Source organism: Epinephelus lanceolatus, chromosome 6 (assembly GCF_041903045.1).
Source record: "Epinephelus lanceolatus isolate andai-2023 chromosome 6, ASM4190304v1, whole genome shotgun sequence".
Lineage (NCBI taxonomy): Eukaryota > Metazoa > Chordata > Actinopteri > Perciformes > Serranidae > Epinephelus > Epinephelus lanceolatus.
Window position 1 is genome coordinate 30180468 of NC_135739.1, and position 14181 is coordinate 30194648.

The following is a 14181-nucleotide window of genomic DNA, read 5'->3' on the forward strand; positions in this document are numbered from 1 at the left end:
GTCTGATCCCTCAGCATTCTTCTCTGGGCTTTGGACGATCATACTATAAAGCAGAAACCCTGTGTTGTATTTCCTAACCCCAAGCAGAACAAAGCCAAACTATTCATAAACAAGTCTGTCTGCAGCCATGCTAGCAGCTTGATGTGGCTGTTGTTATGCTCAGTCGAGCTGATCAAGCCCAAATATCAGGCCCGACCCTACGTGAACCTGCATAGTTTCTGTCAAAGCTCGACTACAGTCTAAAACATGGCAGCAAACTAGATTAAAAACAGAATTTCCACTGTAAAAAACAACTTAAACATTGAAACATTCATCACAAGCTTAAGTCAACTCAAGTTGTTTAGTGTAACAGACATCTGTGACCCAACATGTACCCTTGTTACTGTATGTTGGGCCTTTGCCATATACAGTATATTAGATAGAGACTACATAACATTCCTCTTCATTAATGAGAGGCTGAGTTAGGACATGTTGGTGGCAATACAGCCCAAACATTATTCATGACATTACGCACACTATAAGGTCTGCATTTAAAAGAAAAAGAGGGTTTTGGAGCGAACCCGACCTGATTCAAGCCCGGGGTAAGTATGAGAAATTACAAACGGTTCCGAATCCAGCGGGTTGGATCGGGCCCATTGAGTGTGTAAAGAGAATCAAAGCTGTAATGCACAGTGGTTCTTTGATGTAAATGTCAGCATGCTAATTCACAATGACAATGCTAGCATGCTATTTTTAAGCAGGTATGACTGGTTTACCATCTAATTAAGTATGTTAGTATGCTAACATTTGCTAATTAGCACTAAGCTTTTTGGGATGTCATTAGTTTTTCAGGTATTTGGTCATGAACCAAAGCAATGGATTAAAATTTGGACCTGATGATGGTGCTAGCGGAAAAATCAAGACATCATCAAAGTCAATATATTAATCCCAATGGGGACATAAATGTCTGTACAAAATATCATGGCAATCCACTCAACAGCTGTTGAGATTTTTAATGTCTGTACCAAAGTGCTGGACCGACTGACACTGCCATCCCTTTTTGAGTCATGCCACTATGATTTGCTTTCCTCATTTTGTCCCTGTCATGTTAAGCGGTCAGTGTCAGGTGATATAGTGTAATATACCAGAGGGTAATGTATGTCCCACAATGAGGCCTGATGTTAACAAAGTAAATGTCCTGTCCTGCCTCGATGATGACTCCTAAAATCCTGCACTGGAGTCAAAACGAGAAGTTTGCTCAGAAATCTTCCTCCCTGATTCTGAGAAGATTAGCTGGGCTTTGATACCAAACGAAAGAAAGCTGACAAAGAAGAGGAGAGACAGAAGAATGAGCAGAGGGAGCGACGAGGACGGGAGCAGAGAGGAGGAGAGAGGAAGGGAGGGATTAAAGGAAAGGGAGGGATGGAGACTTCAAAGAAGTTCCAGACACAGAAGATGCCAACTTCAGCTCACTTTATCCCTCTTTTCCCCAAAGCAAGAGCCAGAGTTTCAGGCAGGCCTACAGCTAACTGTGTGCTGCAGACAATTTTAAGCTGCACCAGGTGAGGAAAGCAAATCCCTCCTAATGTCAACAGATGTGGAGAGACGGGGTAAACTACCATGTCATTTTAGACGAGACAAGTCTTTCTTTCCTGACAAGTTAAAAGACAACAATTAAGTCTGCAACAAAGTGGATGACATGTTGACTAATACACCTGGATTTTCCTTTACACTTATTCGCCTTCTCAGCAAGACTTCGAGTTAAAGATCAGTACCCATCAGTCTTCACATCTGACTCTCATCAAGATACATGTATCAAAATGTCATATTAGTGCTTTAACTTGTCAATATAATGTCAATTTGTTTTAAGGATCTATAATATACCCCTTTTCGACAGTCGTGGGCTGGCTTGGCTTGGCTTGGCTTGGCTTGGGCCGTCAGCCCAGCAAAGCAGGGGTTTGCATTTCCTTACAACAGGGCTACAAAAGGTGTGTCTTTAACTGATGACGGCTGGTCTTGAGTTACTACATTTAAAAGCAGTGGGCTGGTCCACAGCTAAAGTCCCCTGTTATTTTTTTCTGCATGTGTTTTTCCATAGCACGGCAGGTAAGAGAAATTCACCTGTTGGAGGTGAGCTGTTTGCAGAGGTGCACTAAGAGCCTTTGTCTGCAGCTCTTCATCAACATCTCACTGTGGCTGTTTCTGCTTTTACTCTTCCTCCCTGCCGTATTATTAGACCTGCCTGTATTGAAGAGAAGCTGCTAACATAGTTCCGCTAATTCAGTTATAACACATTTAATTTCCTATAGATTTTTCACAATAAAAGTCCCCCGTTATTTTGTTAGGTAAAAACTTTTATTGTGAAGCAGCAAAATAAGGAAATGTTGAGTTTTCGAGCAGCAACTTCACACAACTTCTAATACGGCGGATAGCGAACATGAAACAGTAAAATAAAGCAGATATCTGAAGTAAAAACAGAACTAAAATCCAAACCACAGAGATTCAGTTAGAAGCCACAAAAGTACTTCTAAAAAGGTCCTTCTCTCTGGTTTCCCTTTAGACAGAAGTAAGTAGAATCTTGCAACACACTGCTTGTTTTGGGGGAGAACAGGGGTCGTCAGGGTTGGCTGCGGTCGACAAGATGTCACTGCTACCAGCTTGAGGGTGGGTGGTTTGGTTTTGGACCTACTCCTGAGAAGGTCCATCTCCGGCGCAGCTTGGCGTGGCACAGCGCATCTAAACTGGCAATATAAATGCAAATCTGCGCGGCATGACTTTACTCAGCATGGTCAAAATTGACAATGGGAAAGAGTGTACAGTACACACCTTCTCATTCAATGCGTTTTCTTTATTTTCATGACTATTTACATTGTAGATTCTCACTGAAGGCATCAAAACTATGAATGAACACATGTGGAGTTATGTACTTAACAAAAAAAGGTGAAATAACTGAAAACATGTTTTATATTCTAGTTTCTTCAAAATAGCCACCCTTTGCTCTGATTACTGCTTTGCACACTCTTGGCATTCTCTCCATGAGCTTCAAGAGGTAGTCACCTGAAATGGTTTTCCAACAGTCTTGAAGGAGTTCCCAGAGGTGTTTAGCACTTGTTGGCCCCTTTGCCTTCACTCTGCGGTCCAGCTCACCCCAAACCATCTCGATTGGGTTCAGGTCCGGTGACTGTGGAGGCCAGGTCATCTGCCGCAGCACTCCATCACTCTCCTTCTTGGTCAAATAGCCCTTACACAGCCTGGAGGTGTGTTTGGGGTCATTGTCCTGTTGAAAAATAAATGATCGTCCAACTAAACGCAAACCAGATGGGATGGCATGTCGCTGCAGGATGCTGTGGTAGCCATGCTGGTTCAGTGTGCCTTCAATTTTGAATAAATCCCCAACAGTGTCACCAGCAAAACACCCCCACACCATCACACCTCCTCCTCCATGCTTCACAGTGGGAACCAGGCATGTGGAATCCATCCGTTCACCTTTTCTGCGTCTCACAAAGACACGGCGGTTGGAACCAAAGATCTCAAATTTGGACTCATCAGACCAAAGCACAGATTTCCACTGGTCTAATGTCCATTCCTTGTGTTTCTTGGCCCAAACAAATCTCTTCTGCTTGTTGCCTCTCCTTAGCAGTGGTTTCCTAGCAGCTATTTGACCATGAAGGCCTGATTCGCGCAGTCTCCTCTTAACAGTTGTTCTAGAGATGGGTCTGCTGCTAGAACTCTGTGTGGCATTCATCTGGTCTCTGATCTGAGCTGCTGTTAACTTGCCATTTCTGAGGCTGGTGACTCGGATGAACTTATCCTCAGAAGCAGAGGTGACTCTTGGTCTTCCTTTCCTGGGTCGGTCCTCATGTGTGCCAGTTTGGTTGTAGCGCTTGATGGTTTTTGCGACTCCACTTGGGGACACATTTAAAGTTTTTGCAATTTTCTGGACTGACTGACCTTCATTTCTTAAAGTAATGATGGCCACTCGTTTTTCTTTAGTTAGCTGATTGGTTCTTGCCATAATATGAATTTTAACAGTTGTCCAATCTAATTAACCCTGATAAGGCACACCTGTGAAGTGGAAACCATTTCAGGTGACTACCTCTTGAAGCTCATGGAGAGAATGCCAAGAGTGTGCAAAGCAGTAATCAGAGCAAAGGGTGGCTATTTTGAAGAAACTAGAATATAAAACATGTTTTCAGTTATTTCACCTTTTTTTGTTAAGTACATAACTCCACATGTGTTCATTCATAGTTTTGATGCCTTCAGTGAGAATCTACAATGTAAATAGTCATGAAAATAAAGAAAACGCATTGAATGAGAAGGTGTGTCCAAACTTTTGGCCTGTACTGTATGTCTGCAACAAACTGAATGACACGTTGACTAATACACCTATATTTGAAGGAACTGTTTGACAGTTTAAATACACTTATTCACCTTCTACCCAAGAGTTAGTTTCAAGGATTAATACCAATCAATCTTCACATCTCTTGGCACGAATGCATGTCCCACAATGTCAAACTAGTGCTTTAGTTTGTCAATACAATATATTTTTTCTTTACAATCTGTAACAGAGTGCCCCAATACAAAATTTGTCCCATTTACTATCTTCAATATTATTTCCTCTTTCATTTTCTCATAATAAGGTTTATTTCGCTAACAGGTTTAAAAGCATGCGATTCCTGAAGATGGGAGATAATTATATTCTTCATGTTTACTGCACACAAAGAAAACATTTAAATATAATGATATCTGCCTCATCCTCTCTGTAGATATTGATTATACTGTACACAGCAGCTGCAAGTATAAACATGACCTCTATAATGTAAGGGTGTGGATTACAGTTGGTGCATATATGCAGTATGTACAGTATTCATTATTAGATGGGTAGGTCCTGCCACTGCCTGTAAGCTAATACTGCAGCTCTGCCAAACAGCCCTCTGTATGTGTGCATCACTCACTTAACAGATTTAATGCTCTGATCCTGCTGTGATCTTCATGGTGCGTGTTTGTGTGTGAATGTGTGTGTATGTGTGTGTGAGTGTGTTCTATCATACCCTTCAGCAGTACAATTGAGTGGATTGTGGTAGGAGGGCACCTTTGACCGAGCAGAGAAGAGCAGCAACTTTGAAGCATCAACTTGGTAATGAATTTGCTTTAGTCCCTGACGGACTCACACCCCCTCCTTCCATTATTTCAAACTCATCTTCCTCTCTGTCCCTGTCCTCTTGCCCTCGCGTTTCACTCTTATTTCCCCCCTTTCATCATTTTTGCATCTACATCTCTCCACTTGTCCTCCATTTTCAGGGTTTTTTTTCTTTCCCATCCTCAGTTACGCAACATGTGATAGTCCTTCCTGTCCATTTACGTAGACTGCTCTTTTTATTAGCACTTGTGAATCACTGTTTGCTGCTCTTACAGGGAGAATTCAGATGTCCTCAGATGTTATATAAAAAAACATTGATATTTAAGGATTCTTTTAAGTTGATCTGTATTGTCAAAATATGTTATGCAGGAGACGTGAACTACAGAGAAAACGACACTACAGTGAGCTCATTTTACTAACAAATTAAAACTATTTTCCCCCCTCACATCTCTTTATCCTCTCAGGTTTAACAGCTATACTGTACGTAACACGCAGCTGACAAGCTCTTACTCATGTCTTTGTTTCACTTTAGCCCACTCTCCTCTCCCCTCTTCACATTCATCCTTGTTCTCTCTCTGTCATCATCAGTTATGCAACAAGTATCGGAGACACTCATTGCCAGGAAGTGGATTGATGCCATATGTAGGTGGTAAGAGCCCATGTGGGTGAAAACTGTCCATCCACGCTCACCGAGTGTCAGACTTACAAGTTCTACAAACGGTAACAGCGAAACATGAGCAACTCTCCCAGAGCTACAGATGAGAGAAAACAAAGTACCGAGCTGTGATATAATGAAAAGAACAAGCCAGGGGCTGAACCACGGCCAAAGAGCTGAGAGCTAACTGTGGATGTGAGGCTGTGCTGTAACATGCAGTTTAAAAATGATGATACCCAAGCCCTAAATGTGAATTTGGATAGTGTGTCTACATTTTTATCTTGGTATGGTTTTTTGTTCTATAACACATCTTATTAAAATTCCAATTAGTGTAAATAAACTTCGTTTCATGGTCTGTTGCATCTCTACGCCTGAGTTAGAGGGTTAGGCAAGGTAGCCCAGACTTCTTCCAACATCTTCCAGCTCTTTCCTGGAGGATCCCAAGGCGTTCCCGGGTCTGCCCCGGGGTCTCCTCCACAGTGTGTTCAGAAAGCTTCCTGATTAGACGACTAAACCTAGCTGTCTCCTATCTTTGTTCCAAAATGGGTGCTGTGTCGAGAGGTGAGCCCACATCCTTTTATTGACATCACCATTTTGAATTTACCATTACACAGCCGTGCTTATGCCGCCTAGGGCAACATTTTAGCAGAACTCATGCAGGATGCGTCAGTTTTCTAACTAATGAATGTTGAAGTTTCCAGGAACTGAGATTATCTTAAACTGAACTTCCTGTTGTGTAAGAACACCAGGACTTAGCGGCAAGAAGAGAGAGCTGATCATGATAATGTCTGACCTTTAGAGGACAGAAAGGACCTTAAAGCTGTATCTGAACTAATCTATAACGACTATGAGGCTATTTACTACAAAACAATGGCCAACATTTTTTTGGTGATTCTTGTTTTCACTCAAATGTCATCAAATATCAGCTTCTTCGACAACTTCAGCCTGGCCAGCGTGCTTTTAACAAGGTTGTAAGGTTAATTTATTTGACAGCACAGGGCTGTACATGATGCACACACATTGAGAATATATCTACATATTTAAATTGGAACAGGATAAAACAAAACAATATCACTTATGTTTTATTATGTATTCAGTTGGGTCCGAAGGGATTTCATAACCTCATGAGTCACAGCAATTCTCAACCTACAGAGCACCATGAAACCACAACAGAGGAATACAAATTCTATGAATAGTCTCGCTTTGACACAGCATTACTGGCAGATGCAACCTACTCAATTCCTCTTTCCATCAGTGCTGGTGTACTGTATGACCAATAAAAAACAGCGCAAACAGCTAGTGGTTTTGAGCATAGTCATATCTGTGCTTCTTTTTTTTTTTGTGGTGAGCTACTCCGCTTCTGTTAATCTACAGTATGCATATGCGGTGTGAGATAAGTTATTTGCCTTACCGTGGTCACTCTCTGTCCCGGAGCGGCCCCAGTACCTCCGTCTCCGCTCAGGAGTATGAGTGTGCCGCTCGATCACCGCAGCAATGAATCGAGTGTTACTGACTGAAAGTGAGGAGAACAAACAGGTCAACACACAGGCCCTGTTTAAATATCAAATACTTGCATTGTCAAATAAAAAACACTATGATTAAATACCTCATCTGAAGTATTTACAGTACACCTTATATTTATCCGTAGCATGTGCTAAAGATAACGCTGGATATATCAAACAATGCTTACTGATTCCTCTGTCCTCGTGGCTGTCCTCATCCCTCTCATCTCTTTCGTTATCTAGGTTGGACATTCTCACTGACATTTCTGGAGCAGCATGGAGGTATAGGACAAGATAAATGCCAAAATGAGACAGATGCCATTGAGATATTGGAGTATTAAATGAAATGTATGACAAGCATGAATTATATGTCAACAGTTAGTTTAAATGGAGCTGCATAGGGAGAATAATCTGTGTACATGCAGATAGTACCCAGGATGAAGGCTTGTTTGTGTACATGAGGGCGAGGTTTATAAGAAAAAGGAGGGGTTACACATGCTGCACTGCAAGCTACCTTTAACCTTGCCTTTGACTGTGTGTGTGTGTGTGTGTGTGTGTGTTGTTGGTCCAAGCTGCTGCAGCTGCAGAAGAAGCTAAATCTGCCCCCCAACACACACACGCACATTAAGCTGCGACTTATGAGCCAATTCCTCAGGCTAATGCCGTGCGATAACGTAGCCACACTCTCCACCATCTATCTATCCCAAGTTGTTTACCAAACCATCAAACCGAAAGTGACTCGGACTCAAGAGTTTTAATGAGGTTGCAATCTCGTTTGATGTTTTTGTCAATAATGCTGAGTAATTACACAAATCACGCCGCAGCAGCTGCTGCTGTGTGATGCTAATGTCAGCTGTTTGGTTCCAGCACAACTTGTCACACTGCTTGCTAATCAGGCTGCTTTAAAACTTTATTTGGTATTTAAAGGAATTCCAGGACGTGAATAAACAAAATGTGATGGTTAAAACAAGAAACGACTGTACAGCACTTGTTTTTACTGTTGCTCTTGCAGTTTTTTGGGCACTACGGGTCAGCCAGTGGGAATATATGATACAGAAAATCCACTACAACTGCTGAAAGTGATGCTGTGGATTTATTTGGTCCCTGGTACCAGATGTATTATTGACAGAAATGAATGTTAAATGCCCAAATTTCACTTCGGTGTCAACTTCACCTACTTAAAAGCTCCAAGATGTGTGTTTGTGAGACAGAATCTACACGAATCCTACCCTGTGCTGCCAGCGGTGACATGTGCTGGTGCGAGCGCCTGTGGATCTGGTGCCTGTATGCATACACAGCCAGCACCAACACCATGATGCACCCCATAATGCCCCCGGCGACTGGACCCACAGGGGCGCTCTTGATCATATTCAGAGATGCCACCTCCTCATCTGCGGAAGAAAGAGCAAAAAAAAGAAAGGAGATGAAGGGGTAGGCAGAAGGTTGTTTAAAGAAATTAAAAAGGACTTCAGATGGCTGAAGAAGTGAAAATACAACAAGCCAATATCAAACAGCTCTGGCTCAGATCCTCACTCACGCTGCCACGCTGAGACATTTTCTACTTCGCTTCTATTCTCTCATCAGTGTGAAATACCACAGAAAAAATGATTCAACTGCAGGCAGACAGCCATTTCTCATTTTGAAAACTGATAACAGAACCAAAGAAAAATAACCAGCCAAAAGAAAAGTTTTAAATAAATCTGGAATATTGGTTATCCATGAGCTGCGATATTCTGCTGTCACAAAGACCTTGGAAATAATTGCACTTTTTTCTCTTTTGTTGCCGCTTGTTTATTTCTTTACTCTGCTTGCTAACAATGTGCACTTTTAGGATACATGTCTCTTAACATTAGAACCAGCCTCCGCAAAGCTACTTTGCACCTTAACTGACAAAGAAATAAAAAAGCTAGTTGTGTCTTTAGAGTGAGCATCTATGTAGATCTTGAGTTATATCCACATTTCACTCACCTAGTAGTCCCAGGCCATCTGCATAGGGACTCTTGGCCCCGACGATGCCCCCAAAACACTCTTTCTGCAGGGCACAGTATGGCTTGTCGAGATGGGTCTTACCATCACTGTCCACCATGCACCACTCACAGTCCAGCACGCCGAAACAGTCACTGAAGCAGGGCGCAGAATATGGAGATTGAAAATAAGATTCTTGAAGGGCAAACACTTAAGAACTTTCTTTTAGAAATGTGCCAAATGGTAAATAATCTTTTGGAGACAAAAGGGATAATTTTCTGTCAAACGTATACGGACAGAAGCCTGTGATGTTAAATCAAAATCAAATCAAGTTTACTTATATAGCACATTTAAAAACAACCATAAGCTCAGTGCTGTACAAAATAAAAGAACGACACACAAATATAAAGCAATATAAAACGTACACAAATAGAAAACAGAGTAACACTGCTAAGAACAATTACATATATTAAAAAGATTATAAAATACTAAAATAGCAAAACCACTACGAACAACCAAATGCCATTGAAAACATGTACGTTTTAAGATGATGTCAATGGAGGGGGAGGATTTGATTGACAGCAGAAGACTATTCCAAAGCTCTGGAGCAAGTACCGCAAATGCACGATCTCCCTTACCCACCAACCTCCATGTGGGACAGTGAAAAGACATTTTTTGGAGGATCTAAGTGGTCGGGAGTTGGAGTAGGGGCAGAGAAGCTCAGCAGTATACTGAAAACAATTGATTTATTATGATTTCTTAAACAGTGCATTACAGTAGATTAACTGTACCATGCATGGTGTCATGTTTTTGGGGTAAATATGCACTACCTATGATGAAATAATTTGAAAGTGAGTTGATTCATTAGTGACCTGAAACGGACATTTCATACTTCCCATTTATTACCACTGGGTGTCACTGTGCTGCTGATGTTTAGCAAAAACATATACATTTATTGAGTCATGTGTCTCATGTGATATGTGTCTAATGGTATATGGCCCTGTAACACTGTGTTTGTATGAACTTCATTCATACATTGGTTTCTTCATTATACCTGTGAAGGTGCACTGTGAATGTGTGTAGTTCAGTGTGCATACCTGCTGGTGTATCTCTGGCTGCAGCGGGTGTTGATACACTGGGGCAGGGTGTCATGCAGACTGGGATCAATCACATTCAGACTGACAGGCTCCTGATGCACCTCACAGCTAGGGTTCCTGAACAACATAAAGAAAGGTGCAGGTGCAGGCAGAGCACATTCTTGGTCAGAATACAAACACCCAGCTGACAACATCCATCCAAATCCTAGAATGAAGCATGATTACACTTAAAAGAAAGAAAAACAACAAAAAAAGCAGTCACTGCGCAGTAAATCTGACACGTAAAGAAATCAAAGCAGGAGCCCTCAAAGTCTTCAGTGTGTCAATTTATGCAAAGCAGCTTTAAAAGGACAAACATCAATGCGGCTTGACACAAAACACAGAGGAAAAATCTGACAGTGGTAAAAAAAAAAAAACAAAGAAAAGAAAAGATAATTGCATGTCTTCCTGAAATAAAGGAGGAATTGGCATTTGAAACATTGACGCGCTGTCAAAGGCAGCTGATGGTTGATGAAAGGAGACGGGTGAAACAAGAGGGAGGGAGGACGAGGACTGAAAGGACGGGAGAGAAAAGAAGTGAGGAAACACCCACAAACGTTTACAGAGCGCCTTATATGTATACGACAGGAGTGTGAAAGACACCAGTATTACGCACGAAACAAATGAATTTGGCAAATGTGCTATTGACAGCAAGTAAAAATGTGTATCTGAGAGATATCACGCTTTCTTATTTTATTTTCAGATCTTACTATTCTGTGCTTTATTTTACTTTATTTTTACTCTTTTACTTGTGCATGTTTTTGGATTTGTTATGTTATTTCTCTTATGTTTTGCTGTTACCATGTTATGTTACTGTACTTCTTTTATTTTACCGTACAGCACTTTAGTCAACTTTGGCTGTTTTTAAACATGCTTTATAAATAAATTTGATTTGACATGATTGCACTGGCATGATTTACTATTCACTCTGGCCTTAGCATTCATGATCAAAATCCTCACTATCCAAGTCAAATGACAAAAATATTAACAGGGCATGTCTGTGGTTTTCACCTGAATATTAGGTACATGGCCTAATAATGTTTTAATATGTGGCTCAGGCATGTCTTGCACTTACCTATTTTCAGCATTGGTGAGGTTGCCAGTACACTCATTGACCTCCAGGGGGCACTCACATGGACACTCACATTCATTCTGCTCCATTCTGAAAAACACACCAATAGTGCTCAGTGAGAAAGCTCCATTTAATTTGTATTATGGTCATTTTGGTTGTTTTTACACGTCCACATATGTAATATTTCATTAGCTAAGCTTCTGTCTGATGTGATTGGAAAATACAATTCAGACACTCTGTAATGATTCTGCTGCAGCATTATACCATCAAATGTGGATCTTTACTAAACTCAAGTGGTTGTATTCACAAAGAGTTGCTGCTATTGAAGAACGTCAAAGAAAATTCTTAGAATTATGACATTATAAGAATTTCCTCTAATAGTTAAGACTATGTCCTTGTAAAGATAAAAGTTATTCAAAGAACATCCCAGCCCTTATGAGAGTTCCTAGGGTGAAAATCTGTTGGGAGTGGGGAGGAGGACTTTTAAGGTGTTTGACAGTTTCTTAAGCAGATGAACAAATGGTGGAAACACAAAGAGATAGGAGAAATATTCTCCAAACACTGGATGACACTGTGTTAATGACACGCTGCAGATTAGGTCATTAGGGATATGCACACACTTCCCACCGGACACAATAACACTGTAACGCCAAAAACAAAATGATCACAACACTAAGATATTTGGAAAACTGGAAAAAGGCAACAGTGCAGCAAGGATGACTAGAGTCCTTCGCAACCTTTCATCAGCAGAGGGGTCACACAAACAATACTTTCAGTCTCATATTGTAATGCAGTTCATTTCATTTCCACTGGGTGTCCACACCTTGCAGGCTCACAAAAGAGTGCGTCTGTGACAACCAATCACATCTGTTAAAAGCAAGCATCACACCTAGCAACGGGGTCAACCACACCTCCCCACTAACGTAAAAGTTCCCGTCCCTTCTTTGCTCAGAGTTGCTCTGAGAACTTTCCTAGATCACTCCTAAGCTGGGACTCCCTACTAAAAAATTTTAGGCTAAGCTAGGAGCTCTTTGAGCGTATTCTAGGAATGTTTGTGAACATGGCCCCAGAAGTTTGTCTTGTGAGCTTGTTGAACAAACATGCAAACCATCAAATCTATTCTACAACAAGTCAGCATCACAATATGTAAACAGGCATGTGGGCGAAGAAGAGACCTGTGGCAGTTGAGACAGAGCCGGTCCACGGTGCTGCAAGCGCAGAATGCCAGAGAGTCACATGTCTCGTTGACGATACCAGCAAAGGCGTTGGTGCCGGGGATTCGGGTCAGACGGTACTTGGAACAATGGCTACCATGGACAAGGTTGGTCAGGTCCCCCTAGGAGAAACACAGGACAAGACAAGAAATGTTTTTTAAAACCTTTATATTCAATCTCGCCTTCCCCCACTTAAAGGCAAGCAAAATAAAAGCAAGAGGTTAGGCCTCTTCACAATTACCCATAACAACAGGAATAAATATAGGAACAAATACAAAACAAAGATGTGTAACAGTCAAAGAAGCTACTTTGTGGGAACAGTTGTGAAAAGGAATCGAAAATGTGTAATAAATTTAAGAGATTTAAAATATGTATCTTTAAAAATAAGATGATGAACAAATACAAAATTATATTATGAAAACTAGTGTGCGTGTGTGTGAATTTTTGCTGGGACTTTTGGGTACATATAATATACTTTTTTTTTTACTTTTTCTTTCACTTTAATAGTATAAATCAAGACAAGAGTTGGTCACGGCTTTACAAATAATGGTGTCTTAAATGTATTTGTTTTTTTTCTTTTCTTGTGTGTTTAAGTTGAATAAGTTGGGGAAAAAATAATTACCAGACACAAGTAAATAAACTAGTAATGGACATGAGGTATTTGGACAAATTTAGATTTTAATTAGTGATATAATGCTCAATCTGCTCCTTGTTAATCTAAAATTGGGCATAAATTAAACGGTATGACATGTTAAAATAAATAAATAAATAAATAACTTTAAAGCTGTAGACCTTAAACTGGAATAATATTCCATCAGTCTTTAACTACACAAAAACATATTGATTTTAATAGAGTTATAGTATACAGAAATAATTATAGGTTGCAACACCAGGGATCACCACAAGAGAGCAGTATTATACTATCATATATTCACACTGATTTGAAAGGCCTTGTGTCTGTCATTCTGTGCTCCTGTGCAGTCATCCATACATCTTGAGAACATCTCATGTGTCCTTTGCTTACCATAATGCTGGTGTTGAACTTGTAGAAGCGCTGCACTGTGCGATCGCTGAAGCTGTTACACAGGTTCTTCTTGACAAAGTTGGGATGGTTCAGGATGTCGTTGGCCACCAGCGGCTCCTACGATCAAAAAGGCACGATGACAAAATGAGGAATAAAAGATGAACAAACGTGAAAAGAGGATTATTAGAGGGTAGTTTTGCATTTGTATATTAGTCCATTGGTCCTTTACCTTGTGTGTGATGTGCTGTTGCTCTGCAGGGGCGTGACCTTTGGGGTCAATGAGGGTGGGGTGAGCAACCAGGTACCCTCTGTCCTCCATTATGAAGCACCTACAATGTACACACACAAATATATGTACGGACTGCAGACACAGTGACAGAGGGGATCAATTTAAGGAATATACATAACTTAAATTAGTCATACTAGCCCTGCTTTTTCAGATCCCTTTCTATCCCAAGTGCTTAATTCAACCTGCAAAATATTGCTCCTTTCTA

The 14181-nt window shown here is 40.8% G+C and overlaps 1 protein-coding gene across 1 annotated transcript in view; it reads right to left on the reverse strand.

The window, feature by feature from the left end:
• The window catches only part of cachd1 (cache domain containing 1), a 117539-nt gene that overhangs the window by 6983 nt on the left and 96375 nt on the right, over positions 1–14181 (reverse strand). The window contains exons 18-26 of the mRNA XM_033621949.2: positions 13917–14016; positions 13688–13804; positions 12625–12785; positions 11453–11539; positions 10339–10455; positions 9245–9396; positions 8506–8667; positions 7465–7542; positions 7186–7287 (exon numbers count right to left, since the gene is read on the reverse strand). Of these exons, the coding sequence (XP_033477840.1) occupies positions 7186–7287; positions 7465–7542; positions 8506–8667; positions 9245–9396; positions 10339–10455; positions 11453–11539; positions 12625–12785; positions 13688–13804; positions 13917–14016 (1076 nt within the window). The remainder of the gene's footprint in view (positions 1–7185; positions 7288–7464; positions 7543–8505; positions 8668–9244; positions 9397–10338; positions 10456–11452; positions 11540–12624; positions 12786–13687; positions 13805–13916; positions 14017–14181) is intronic.